Source organism: Castor canadensis, chromosome 18, assembly GCF_047511655.1.
Source record: "Castor canadensis chromosome 18, mCasCan1.hap1v2, whole genome shotgun sequence".
Lineage (NCBI taxonomy): Eukaryota > Metazoa > Chordata > Mammalia > Rodentia > Castoridae > Castor > Castor canadensis.
Window position 1 is genome coordinate 11,031,862 of NC_133403.1, and position 14,254 is coordinate 11,046,115.

Genomic DNA, 14,254 nt, shown 5'->3' on the forward strand with positions numbered 1-14,254 from the left:
GCACAGATGATTGGTCTCACTTGTCTAAGAGCAAAAATAAAATCTTACTCTTAAGACTAGAAATGCTGTATTAGAGTGTTGAGAGCGTATTACTTGTTTCCTTCCCATTCCAAATTTCCTACAGTGTGTTTATGTTATTTATAGGATGTCAACATTGCCTGGGGATAGCATAATGACTGCTTGGTAAGAAAGTGGGATTTTTAAAAACATTGTCTCACTATGCAGTCCAGGCTGGCCTGGAACTCACCACGTAGCCCAGGCTGCCCTCACACTCACAATCCTACTGCCTCAGCCTCCCAATTGCTGGGATTACAGGTGTGTACCATCATACATAACTTTGGCCTCATTTCTTGATGAGGACCAGGTACAGGTAAATCTACCTGCCTATCCTGGGTTCCATGCACCTGCACCTGATCCTGATGGGGGACACCTCCAACCTATAGGGGATGATGACTATCCCTTCTTTAAAGGCTGGTCAGAGGGAGCTAGTAGGGAGTAGAGCTGCAAATGGCTCTAGTCCTACTGACACATGTATAGGAAAGTTCTCAATTCTTGTTCCTCCATCCAGGGCCTGCATGGCAACTTGCTGAGGCTGGGCTGCGACCCCAGAGTATATAGTTTATTTCCCCCATCCAGCCCACCTGGGGAGGCTGTATAGAGTAGTGGCTAAGGGTGACCTCAGGCAAATTCCGACCCTCTCTGAATCTGGTTCTTTACTTTAAAATGGTAATAGTCATAGCACTTTCTTCCTAGGATTATTGGGAGGACCAAATGAGTTAAAGCAGTGGCTGGCACAAGACAACCAAGCATGGGTCTGGGTGGTTATTGTGTAGCAAGTACCTGTATGCTTGGCTCTGGCCATAATGGGAAAGTTTTCAAAATCCATGTTTGACCAACCACGGCCTCAGAATGCCTCAGCCTGCCTGCAGACTCCTAGCAAGCCCAGAGTTGGGACTCTGCCCACTGATTTTCACCAAGGGGGCTACCCTAAGAAAGCTGGGAATATCCTGGGCTTAAATCAAGGCCCATTATCTAAAAAAGGGATATTTTTTTTTTCCTAGAGGCCTGATATGATTCAGACTAAAAAGAAAATACATTTGTGACATTTTGAATCCCAAGAATTTTTTTAGAATAACCATCTACCAAGAAAAGAAAAAATAGGGATATCCTTTTCCAGGATGGGCTATGGGGGTCATAACAATAATGACAAGTGACACTGAGTACACTTGGTGCACCAGGCTTTGTGCTAACATCTTTAGGAGCTGTCTTGTTTAATTCTCACAACCCTGGGTTAGCTACTATTATGTTGTAGGTGAACATGGAGTTGGGTGGGCACTGGGCTCACTCCCATCCTACAAGGAGAACAACAGAGGCCCTGAGAGGTGAGCAATTGCCCAACCAAGGTCCCAGGGCAGCAGGCAGAGGCAAAAGGACAGAATACAGGCCAGACATAGGCCTCACCCAAGCTTGTGGTCCTCAGCTTTCCCCAGACTGCCACGGGACATCAAAGTAGTTCTAATTCACTGAGATTTTCATACCTCTTTCCTCTGTGGCCCCCTGAAGGTCTTTACCAGTCAGTCCTGTTTGAGCACTGAGCACAGGCAGCCTCTTCTCTGCAAAGGGCTTCCGGGAGCCCTCCAGTGAGCTGGTAGGCTCATTAAAGAAGTCCTGCGTTGAGCTGGAGTCTGAGAGTGCCACGGCTGTGCTGTCTTGGCTTCGGTCTGAGGGAAGAAGGAGGGAAAGAAGGCAGGAGGATGAACCCACACCACCTCCAACATGGAGGGAACTCCCCAGGGCAAGTCTCCATGACAGTGACCTGGGGACTGTCTTGCAAAGGAGATGGCCTGAGCACAGTCACTCTGACCTGCCAAGCCCAACCCATCCTGGAGGCTTCCTGAGCCACTCCATAAAGGCACCAATCTCCATGCCCAACCTTTCTAGGGTTTCCCTAGATAGTGGTGCTCTTGCAAATGTTCAATAATTGGCCCCCTAGGGGGAGGAACAAGCCCTGAATTGTAGCATTTGCTGATGTTCATGGCATAAATATTCTCACCATTGCTGACTTCAAGCTACCAGAATGTTGTTGGTGAATGTGGAGTTGAGAAGAGATACACAGTAGCCACCATTATGTAGTGTTTTTACCATATAGCCACAGTACAAACAACTGAAGTGGGAAGGAACTCAGCAAAACTTTTTAACCTGTTGTTAAAAGCCAGATATATGTGGTCTAGAACAAGAGTCTAGACTCTTGTGTACTCTTTCCCTGGCTACTCTCTCCAGATCTCCAAAGGCACTCAGAAGAAAGACTAGGGGCAGGGCAGGGAGGGAAAGAATGGAGCTGCTATGGGAAAGGCCTGAAGCATGCTTGGGCCCTTCTTTCCTAGGGGACAGCAGTTTCCAGGTTAGGAGAAGGGCAGCAGATCTTACTGCCTCCAGGGTACAGGGAAAGGAAAAAGAAACTATTCTACCATAAGGAAGGATAGGAAACCTACCACTAAGAAAGAATAGGATCACTGAAAAAGTCACTTAAGATACAAGGACACAGAGCCTGTCTAAGTATGAGTATGGACCAAAACAATTGAGAAACATTCCGCCCATACCCCAGGTTGGCAAACACTGAGTAGCAAGCAGAGCAGCTTACTGCAGAGAGGGGGCAAGACCAGGCAGGGAGACCCTCCCTGATGTGCACACAAAGGCCTAAATCAAAAGGTAAAATCTTGAGGTAAACCAGTCCCTACTTCTAAGCACAAGGTAACATGAGAGGAATATGAAGCCTGTGGTGCACTGAAGGTAAAGAGCAACAACAAATTCCAACCCAGTTCAACGTCTGTTAAAGGCATAGAAGAGGGAAGCCCATTCCAGGCATAAATGATATTTATTTGAGTTTCTTTGGTCCTATACATGGTATCTGGTATTCAATGTAAAAATTATAACACACATACATACATACACCAAGAAAAGTGTTTGTGTGTGTGTGTGTATATATATATATATATAAAGAGACAGACAGACAAAACAATCAACAGAACCAGACTCAGAGATGATCCAGATGTCAGCACTACCTGATGGAGAATTAAAAATAACTAAGATTAATATGATTCATAAATATGATTAGTATGTTAAAGGTTGTAATAGAAAATATGAATATCACCTACAAACAAATGGAGAATTTCAGGAGTGAGAAACTATAAGCTAGAAACGCTAGAAATAAAACAGTAAAAGAGATGAAGAATGTCTTTGCCAGGCTTCTCAGAAGACTTGACACAACTGTTGAAGGGAGAGATCAAAATGTGTAACTAGGTCAATAGAAATAATCCAAACCAAGAAAGAAAGAGTTGGAGGATTGGGGGAACTCAACTCAGAACACAGCAAAAGAACATCCAAATGATCTACCCTACTAATTGGAGTTACAGAAAATAAAGGAGAAAGAGAACAGAAGAAATATTTTAAGACAATGACTATTGTACTCGCTTAGCCCTGAATTTGATCCCAATATAAAAAAAAAAAGAAAAATTAAAAGACATAATGACTTGAGAAATTTCCAAAACTAATGAAAGATATCAAATCACAAAAAATCTCAGAGAACACCAAGCAAGGAAAAGATCCCTCCACACACATTAAGGGTGGGGGGTGGGGGGATCACACCTGAGCATATTCAAACTGCTAAAAGCCAAAGATGCAGATATCATCTTAAGAGTAGTTAAAGAAAGACATACCACATATACAGGAACAAAGTTAAAAGTTACAGTCAACTTCCTATCAGAAATTATGCAAATCACGTAATATCTTTACAGTGCCAAAAGAAAAGAGTCAATTTAGACTCCTATAGTCATTAAAAATCTCTCCTCCAAAATGCAGGAGAAGCAACCGCTTCCCCCACACCCACAAGAAAACCAAAACTCAGTGGATTCATTACCAGTAAATCTGTGTTGTAAGAAATGTTACAGGCAGTTCCTCAGGTAGAATGAATATGAAATCAGGGAGAGAGGGCTGGTGGAATAGCTCAAGTGGAAGAGTACCTGCATAGCAAGCATGAGGCCCTGAGCTCAAATCCCAGTAATGTCAAAAAAAAAAAAGAAAGAAATTAGAAAGAAACTTGGATCTACATAGAGAAATGAAGTTCTCTAGAAATAAAGTGACGGCAAATATAAAATACCTTCTTGACAAGTGTGGTGGGGGCACACCTGTAATCCCAGAACTCAGGAGGCAGAACCAGGAGGATCTCAAGTTTGAGGTCAGCTTGGGCTACATAAGCAAGACACTGCCTCAAAAAACCCAAAACAAACAAACAAACAAACAAACAAACAAACAAAAATCCCCAAGAGCTATTCTACTAACTGTAAGGCAAAAACTACATTTAAAAAAAGAGGTACTGGGACTGGCAGAGTGGCTCAAATGGTACAGCATCTGCCTAGCAGTGTGTGAGGCTCTGAGTTCAAACCCTAGTACTGCCCCTTCCCCCCCCAAAAAAGTTAAAAAGAGGTATTGTAAATAATAAATGGAGCCAGTATCTCACATCTGCAATCTTAGCTACTTGAGAGGCTGAAATCGGAGGCTTGTGGTTTGAGGCCAGTTTGCAAGATTCATCTCCAAAAATAAGCAGAGCAAAATTGGACTGAAATGGGTCTGGTGATGTAGCTCTGTGGCTGAGTGTTTGCCTACATTCATGAGGCCCTGGATTTAATCATAAGAAAAAAAAAATGGACTAGAGGTGTGGCTCAAGTGGGAGCTCCTGCTTTGCAAGCATGAAGCCCTGAGTTCAAACCCCAGCCCCATAATAATAATAATAATAATAATAATAATAATATGGAGATAAAGCCATTAAAAAAACCTTTGTTTTGGCTTAAACTTGTGTATCTGAAGTTCAATGAACTAGAACCAAGATAGCTAAGTTCAAATTCTTCTGTGTCATTCACTTGTTGTATGTCCTTACCCCACTTATAAAAATGCAGCCATGTATTTTCTCAGAAAGGTCATGACACAATGGCTTCTGGAGACACAGACAGGTTTAAAGGCAGACAAAGTCCCCCCAAGGCCCTCCAATCCTATACTCAATTACCTTAAAAAGCTGTTGTTGACTGCTGTATTAGCATTTACTTGGCAGTCCCCAGGGACTCACTAGGATGACTTGCATGAACTGTTTGGTGGGCAAACTTGCAACAAAATATAGTCATTTCCACAAAGCTGAACGTCTAGACTCTGGAAGATCAGGGTGTCAGAGCTGAAATTCTGTTCTGCCACTTACTTGCTCTGAGAGCCTGTGCAAATGCCACAATTATTTACACTCCGGTTTCCCTAATGTAAAACTATGATAATATAGTGTTCACTTCACAAAACTGTCAGGGTGATTCTATAGGTTAGTATATGCCAAGTGCTTCAACCAATGCCTGCCTGGCACACAGTAAGCATACATGGAACTCAACCGTCCATATTATCATTTCAGAAACTCTGGACATGATTTATCAGTAATGTCTCAAACTTGCCATATGAGATTTAGTTGTGAGCAGGCAGAGAATTTTGCTGATGCCACACAGAAGCCATTGCCTGAGCAGCAGCATGTTCATGGCAACTAGTTCCCAAATGCTGAAACAATGGCTCTTCCAAGTGGGCTGCTCTGCACAGAGGAACACTGAGAATTAGCCCTGTACTCCAGAGCCTGTCCTGCTGCTCTGGACTCTTGGCCCATGCCTCTTCATATACCAGTATTTGGGAACAGTGACCTTGTAGGTAGAACAGTATAGCTGCACAGCACTTTCTTTACAGCTGCTGTTGCAATGGTGGGCTGACAGACAAAAAGAACAGACGACTTGCACCATGTGTGAAACCCAGGCTGGGGACCAGACAGCTGACTGAACTCTCTGCCTCACTCAGCAAAGGGCTCTGCCCTCACTTGTAAGGTGAGACTCCAAGGCTTCATAAGAAACGAATAGGGGTTAAGGGGCAGGCCTACAAACCTTAGATGAGATCCCTTCTCTCTCCAGTGAGGCAGTGCAGCCCATTCACTGTTCCAGTGGAAAGAAAGGCCTGGCAATGGAAAGCACCACACAGGGTCTTTACAGGAGCTCTGAACTCAGGGTTCAAATCTCAGGTCTATCACTTAAAGGCTAGGTAACCTTGGCTGAATGATTTTTCTGCTTCAAGGACCCCACTTTATGTTTTCCATTTATCCTGACACATGGGACTCCCACAGGGGCCTGGCATACCTCAATGACAGCCCAGTGACCTACCCTGTCCTGTAGCATTCACTTTGGCCCTGACAAAGAATACTCATGGCTTGGGCAGCTCAAGTGGCCTTAGAGTCTCCAGAAGATAGCAGGCTATGCCTCTGCAGTTGAGGTTACCATGAAAATCAGGCCAGGGCAGGCTCACCCCAGCTAGCATGAGACCAGCTGAAGTCACTGCTGGCTGAGCAGCAGAAGGTACTGGCAAACTCTAGGAAGGAAGCCTAGTTGAGATGATCTCATCCACTGGCACACTGCCCCACAAGCTCACTGGCTCACAAGCTGTTGGGCTCTGGGCCTAAAGGAATTGCCAGTTTGGTGGAATCCCAGTTATGATCATTATGAAAACTGAGGATTGACTTAAGCAACTAGTATTTACTTCCAATGTGCTAATACCCTCTTAATGCTTCAACATGAGGTGACCACGGATCCATGAGAGCATGCAAACAAGGTGGACAGACCTCACCAGAAACAGTGTGGGCAAGAAAGGATGGCCTACTGTAGCCTGGGGGAGGGGTTCTACTCCCCTGAGGAGCAACAGCCAACTGAGTGGGGACTCTCCTGAGCCTCTGAAAGTAACACCCACAGCAACACCATCACCACAGAGGAGCAGGATGGCCTACCTATGCTGTCCCAGGTCCTTCTCTGAGCCTCTCTCACACACATGAGAACTGAGAACATCAGACCTTCTAAAAGCCCACAGAGCAAAGGCTGGTATTGGCCTTGGGGGCACTGTGGCTATTCCAGCTCTCAGATCTCAAGGTCATCACAGTACCTAAGTGTCCCAAAGGCATACTAGTGAGGACAGAGCCACCACAGTTCTGCAGCACCACCTACAGGTCATAGTGCTGGGGCAGAGCTGTTAAGGCAAGAGTTGCGTACAATGAGGGCAGAGCAGGACTAGGAAGTCAAACTGGGGGAGGTGCTGGCCAAGGTTCCTGCCTACCTCCGTGGTGGCGGAATGGCAGAAAGGACTCTGGGGTCTTGTAAGCATGCCTCTTCAAATAAGAGGTACTAATGGGACTCAAGGCCCAGGTTTTAGTTTCTTCCTGCTCCTTTCAGGTCTAAAAGGGTAGGCACATGCCAATTTCAAATGATCCTCATTTTAAATACTAAAAAGTAACCCAAGGTTTCACACCAAGAAGCCAGTCAGTTTGAAGGAAAACCAAGTTTCGTTTCTTTTACATCAAAAGGATAAAAGAGATGAACAAATAAGATCTTACAGAATGACTCTAAGCCATTAGAGGGAGGCCACAGACAGAAAGATGGCAGGGTAAGTTGGCCAAGAGTATCACAGCATGAGAGAAGGGCTCTCTTCCTGCCACCACCTGGACTGCTGTGGATGGGACAGCTCAGGGGCTGGGTGAAATGAAGCAGGGAAGACAACAGAGTCAAAGTGCTGGGAAGAAGCTCTTAGAAAACACAAGGTTAGTCTTAGACCCCCAGAGCCAGATGAGGTGGTTGGGTAGGCAGCAAGGAGGGCTGTGCGGAATGGGGAACAGCCCTTCCTCCTAAGGGAGAAGCCTCTGCCTTAGGAGGCTCCACAGTGGAGTAGGAGAAGGAGAGACATTGTTGATCACTATCCCTTCCCTGCTCTCAGAAGGCCTTTCTGCAGGGTCATTTCTCAGGTCACCAGGCACCCAGTCAAGGAAGGACCAGTGACCCAGGGAAGGCCAGATATGGGAGAAATTTTTGGGAGAACAGGGGCAAATTCTTCTGGAATGGGACTCCCACTCATTGGCCTTACACCACTAGGAAAGGACCCACCCTCCCTGAACCACACTCTGCCTGCTTCCTGGACAGCTGAATTCAGCCTGGTCCCATGAGGAACATCCTTCAAGCTGCCCATGCACACTGGTAAAGGAATACAAGGAATGTGCAGGTGGATGCAGAGAGGGCATTCTGGCCGGGGGAATACACGGCTTCTGTGAGCTGAGCTTCCAGGCTTGGCTCCAAAACCCACCTCCTCCATGAAGCTGACTCTTGGTGTTGCAGATCTTATCTGTGATCCTGCAGCTGAAGATCCATGGGGCTGACATGCAACCTTCTGTGTGCTAATGGCCAGTGCTGAGTACTCAGAGGACCAAGTGGGTCTGCTGACACTCAGAAGGCAAAGGCTGCTAAGCCCAATTGCAGAGGCTCTCTGTTATCCTGATTGGCCTGGAAGAGGAGGGCCAGTGTGGAGAGACAGAGGTAGGTAGTGCTGGCTGTTGTTCTACCACAGTCACCACCTAGAGACTCTATGGAGGGGTTTGGGATGGGGATTTTCTGCATGCCCTTGACCTGAGACAGAGTGAGAGATCTACAGAAAGCCTTTTTGACACAGGAGAGCCAGATTCACCCCAAAGATTCACCCATGAGGCTGGATGAAGAGGGCCTTTGAGGGAAACAGGCACACTGAATAGGACTCCCAGGGACTACCCCACAGAGTGTAGCCTTGACTCTCAGGAGCTGAGGTGAATTTCTTTAAGAAGCTGCCTGGAGGCCAATAGGAATTACAACTGGCACCAGCAAACAGGCTGCAGTCAGGTCCTGCTCTTTTTTTCAAAATATGCCCATATAAAAACTGTTTATTGTAATTAATATTCCTGGTAAGATTATAAATATTTGATTATCTTACTGTAGTTGTTTTTTTTTCTTCCTTTTTTTTTGGTGGTACTGGGGTTTTTTGAACTCAGAGTTTCATGCTTGCTAGGAGGTTCTCTGTCACTTGAGCCACTCTGTTAGCCCATTATAGCATTTCATGCGGATGAGCATGAGCTACTCCAGCTGCCTGCCCTTTCTGAATCTTTTGGTGGTAGTGGTGGTGTGGAAGGGTGGGGGTGATGCAGCTGATAAGACACCCGCTGAGTAAACTCCTTATGAGTTCTGGCACCCTCCACTTCCAAGGAATGGGATGAGATCTGGCTACAAAGAGAGAAAGGGACTTGGCTTGATGTCAGAAAGGCAGACTATCTCACTCACTATGAAAGAAAGTTCTATTTTGAGTCCTTCTTCAGGCAGCTTTGACTCAGCTCAGAACCCATATCTTGGGTATCAGATATCCAGGATACCCAAGGCCAGGCTACAAGAGTTCTTTAGTTGCAAGATGCAAGTTTCCAGTGTACCCTTCAATGAGTCTGTGCCACTTGCTCCAGCAACAGATAGCTCACAGCCATTTATTCTATAAACTCAGGTAATGAGTCTATGGCAAAAGTTGTATGGCTGGGCCATGAGACAGCTGAAAAGATCACAGATGTCCTGACGACCAGAAAACAACAGGTTTCTAAGAACCATAAATGCAGATAGAATTTCAACAGGACAAAATCCACTTCAGTTGGTCGCTGCCAGGCAGCCACTATGAAAGGATACACTATCAGGAGCAGGGTTGGCCATGTGGGACGGAGGTGCCCATGGCAGGCTGAGAAAACTGGACAGACACCAGAAAACCAGTAGTCTTGAGAGAGAGGCAGAGGTACCTGAGGCAGCAGGTGGGCAGCAAGGTGGCATCATTGTGGGGGGCCAGGCTGCATTCCTACCCCTTCTTATCCAGTGCTCATAGGCCAATAAAGCAGTACCAAAGCACTTTGAAGCTCAAATGCACTTAAAACACTGATGTCACCCTGATTGGGGGCCTGATGTTCAAGGGGAGAAACCAGCCCCACTGTGCCTCTCTCACCTTGTACCTCAGGGCCAGCAGAGGCACTGATCACTGAAGTTTCAGCAAGCTTTACATGTTTTCCTAACCAAGGCAAGTGGATAGCCAGATCTAGACACAACCAATAGGAACAGAAGAGTAGCTCCGTCAGGTGAGCTGGTGTTCCACAGCCATCTGGTAAATTTCCCACGAAAGCTCTCCAAATGAAAGATGTGTGAGGTAAATGTGCCTGCCTTAGAGCCAAAGAGAGGTCCTTGACTGCAAGGCTCTCCTATTGCCTACAATAAAGAGCCCTACCCTATGGGGCCCAGCTACTTTCTCAAACTCTGTTCCCACAAAGTCTCTTCTTTTGCCCATTCTGGTCAGACATGAAAGAGGAGAGACACCACTATCCAGGCACTGTAGGACTCTCCAACTTCCAAATCTTTGTCCCTCGTGTCCCTATCCACAGTTGCCTGCAGACTTCCACCCACAGTGGCCTGCAAGCCTCCCTGGAGGCCCACCTCCCTCCAGAAAGTCCTCTTAACCTGCTGGCCCTACAGCTTGCTCCTTCCTCCTGCCAGCCCACAGCACCAATCACTATTCCAAGACACCACCTAGGGACACGCAGATTCAACCTGGCAACAGGGATCATGGCATACTCATCTGGGCTTTCCCCATGGTACCTTCTTTCAATGTCTGGCACACACAGCAGAGCTGCTGAACAAATGCCATGATAAGCTATGACCTGAAAAGGTTCTTAGAAAGGTAAGAATGAGAAGGAACATAGCAAAGGAAGTGACTGGTTCTGTCCTCTGGTAGTCTCCTCAGTCTCTGCTTCCCCACCACCACCACCACCACAGGGGAATAAGCAGGACTGTCTGCGTTCCCCTGGAAGTTTCTCCCACTTTGAGAGGGTCTGTTTATAGGAGAGCAGAGTTCCTTACCAGAAACTGACCTACCCTTGGTCCTAGGAAGGGAAGCCACTGGGTGGAGACCAGGCCAGCCCTTCAGGACTGACTGCCATTTGCAGTCTCTGACCCTCCACAGCCCAGTCATTGTGGAGTACAAACACATGACTCCCCTCACAGAGGAGGGCTACTGTGCACAATCTGCATTTTTACACCCTTGTTTTTGTAAAGAGAATTTGGTATCTTTAGAATCTGTTGCCTTTGTTTCTTTGTTTGTTTGTTTTTAAAGCAAGAAAGAGCAAAGCAATGGAAATACAGAACTGAGCCACCTGCCAGGCAGGTGAACGAGTGAGTAGTAGAGAAGACACCACAGCCTCTGCATCCGGCCAGAACTGGGAAGATGGGCCAGTGGCAGAAGCCAAGCACATCAAACACACGCTTTCCAAATCACAGGACCAGCAGATATGAAGGTGTTCCCGGTCACAGGGGAAGCAGGGAGCCGGACTGAGGGCTGAGCATGCGGTCTGCGCTGTTCCCTGAAGCGAGCCGAGACAGGTGCAAGCAGAAAGACAAAGCCTGGAGAACAGAGTGTGGTCAGGGTTAGGGGCAGCACGGGCAATATTGGTGGAGGCAGTGTGGGGCGAACAGGAGAAGATGAGCACATATGGCACATGACAAACAGTGACGGCATGGTGGGTGAGGATGACAGTTGTGAAGACGGATTGGCATAGGGCACCTTAGGCTCTTGAGGCAGAATCAAATCCTACAACCTGGGTCAGCCTTAGAGGTTCCTTGGCAGCTCTGTTCATACTATCAAAGGGGTTGGGTAAGCATCACCTGCAACCACGGATGCCACCTCCTGAGGTTCCCATTCTTGTCCCCTTTCTCCACTACCTCTTCACAGTAAACTGACATATCTCTCAGATCATGGCTAAGCCTTGTCTCCTCAGAAAGACCCCAAGAACTTAGCCAGGTCAAGTTCCTCTGTGATAGGCAAACTTACCTCTTTGGTGCTGGATTTGGTTTACCCCAATCCTCAGCTGTGTAACAGACTGACTCATACCTGCTTCCTCTAAGCTTGCAGCAGGGGCGAGGGCTGTTTTGTGCACCTGGCACAATGCTGATAGAACATCTGGATGGATGTGGCTATACACTGGCTAAAGAACCCTAAAGAAGGCCTAGCCCCAGACTGACCACAGGGCAAGGCCTCTTGTATCTGAGGCCCTTCTTAGCTATGGTATTCTGAGGTGACAAGAAGCACAACAGGCAGACAGTGAAGGTCTTAGTCCAATAGAGCTTCTACAGACATATCTCACAGGCTCTCCACTGAGACACCTCCAATACAGAGGGAAGCACACACAGATACAATCTGTCAGATCAGCTGGCCACAGGGCCTTCCTAGCATTAGTCTCATACCTGGCCTGGATAGAAGGCAACTTAGACCTTGCCCTCCATTAGCTCTTCTCTAACAAGTGGGGAAGCTCTGGATGAGTGCCTACCTACCCTCAGTTTGGCTTCATTTCAGGAAAACAAGAATATGGCCAAGTCTGCAGGGTGTTATGAAGTAGACTTGCTACCACCGAGCAAGCACACAGTACTGTATGTGTATTTGTGCATGTAGGGGGAAGATTAGTCACATATATATACATGTGCTCACACACCTGCAGATCAATACTGCAAGTGGGGGAGGGCTAGAGATTTCATTCACACATCTCCTCCTGCTGTATTTGACACGTGTAAATACCAATCAGTTGGGAGCCCCTTGAAGATCATAGTGTGCTCCTCGTGTCACTTTTTCTTTCCAGCCAGGAAGCTTCAATATGAAGTATTTCAGCACTGTAGGCCAATTTGAAAAGATCAGTGGAAGGATGAAGTTAGTTGGGTGGGTAGGATAGCCAGGTAAGGTGGATAGCCAGTCAGTTTCTTTCCTTCTTTCTTTCCTTCCTTCCCCTTCCCTTCCCTCCCTTCTTCTCCCCTCCCCTCTTTTCTCTCTGTCTCTCTCTGTCTCTGGCTACAGAAAGTATCCAACCATAGTGCAGGTCGTACAAGGTTTCAGGTGAGGGCAGTTTAGAAAAAGAACCTGGGTCCCTACAAAATAGCTATTATCAAATGTCTATTTGGACATCTACCAGGAACTATTTTTCTAAATATTAAGCCAAATCAAAATTGACTCCAGCTGATTTCTACTTTTGACAGAAAGGCACAATAAAGAGGGAAGGTGGCCCTAATGCTGAGTCTAACACTCAAGGTAATTTCTGATGCTTGGCTCCATCTCCCACTGGTGGCAAATTAATTACTCTCAGAAAGCCTCCTTGAGGTGAAAGACTGGGCCCAATGACAGGCCCACCCAAGGCTACTGCTTCATTTGGCACTGCCTGTCCATCTTTTGAGGCTATAACATTGGCTAGAAAGTTGGGGTGCAAACCAAGGGTGAGAGACCTCTGGGCCTGGGCCTTTCCCTCTGTGTGATACTTCCTTGTTCTTGTCTCAGCTTCTGAAGAAACACATCTAGGAGAAGGCTGTGATATGTAAGCACTTGCATAATAAAAAGCAAACAATACTCCATTCTACAGGTGAGGAAACAGTCTCAGCAGTTAAGGCCCTGTCCAAGGATATTAAGCATGTAAGCAGTAGAATTATAATTGGAACTCAGATGTCTCTGACTTCAGGGCCTTCTCTGCCTTTGCCCACACCCCCACCTGACCTTAAGTGGCTCTCTGATTCCAGTAGAAACCATCACTCTCCTTGCAGTGGGAAGGTTATGTGACCTGCAGTGAGTGCTAGTGTCCTGTCCTCCTACAGGAGACCTGTGGCTGGTCTCAGAATAAGAAGCAAGCATGAGTGGAAAGCATGAGCCATAATTCCCTTCCCATGGTCAGTTCAGGTAGCAGGAGTAATGGTAGGCAGCTTGACCTCTTGAGGCTACCAGCAAATCCCCTGATAGAGCAATCTGCTGCTTTTGCCTAGAATCTGGATCTTGCCCTTAGGAACCAGAGAAACGTTGAAAGGGCCACTATAGCATGTGAAGACCATGGCTATTTTAGGCCCCAGACACTTTCCTATTGCAGACGCTGTTTCTCTCAGGGGTGCGGAGAGTGAAGAGACTGAGTTTTGAAAACACTATGCATCCCTACACACTGGGGCTGGGACTGGGCCAAGCTGGGCCATGGGGTACCGATCACTCCACACCACTAACAGTAGTCACTTTGAAACCACTGAAAGTATATTTGAACTTATTGCTTGAAAACCTTCAAAACAAATAGTTGTTATGTCGGCACCCAAACCTGACAAACCCAGTTCCTATCCCCTGTACTCTACAGTGGTTCACCCACAGCTCTATGACTATGCATGTGCCTACATGGGACAGCAATATCCCCTCCTGAGGCACTCTTGCCTCCCTTCTTCCTTGCTTCTGGAGACATACCCAGCCCTATGAGTTGACAATTAAGCCTGGGGTGCCTATAAGCTGAGCTAGTTGGGAGGCTATAGGGCTAGTACTGATGCTC

General features: G+C 46.8%; 1 protein-coding gene across 9 annotated transcripts in view; it reads right to left on the reverse strand.

Annotated features, from left to right (window-relative positions):
* The window catches only part of Cabin1 (calcineurin binding protein 1), a 143,242-nt gene that overhangs the window by 60,202 nt on the left and 68,786 nt on the right, over window positions 1-14,254 (reverse strand). For 8 of the 9 annotated variants that reach the window (XR_012443456.1, XM_020169892.2, XM_074060808.1 and 5 more), the window contains one exon: window positions 1,539-1,721. The exons of the other annotated variant lie outside the window; for it this stretch is intronic. Coding sequence is in view for 7 of the 8 variants with exons in the window: in XM_020169892.2 (XP_020025481.1) it covers window positions 1,539-1,721 (183 nt within the window). In the remaining variant the exon portion in view is untranslated. The remainder of the gene's footprint in view (window positions 1-1,538; window positions 1,722-14,254) is intronic. 9 annotated transcript variants of the gene reach the window in all.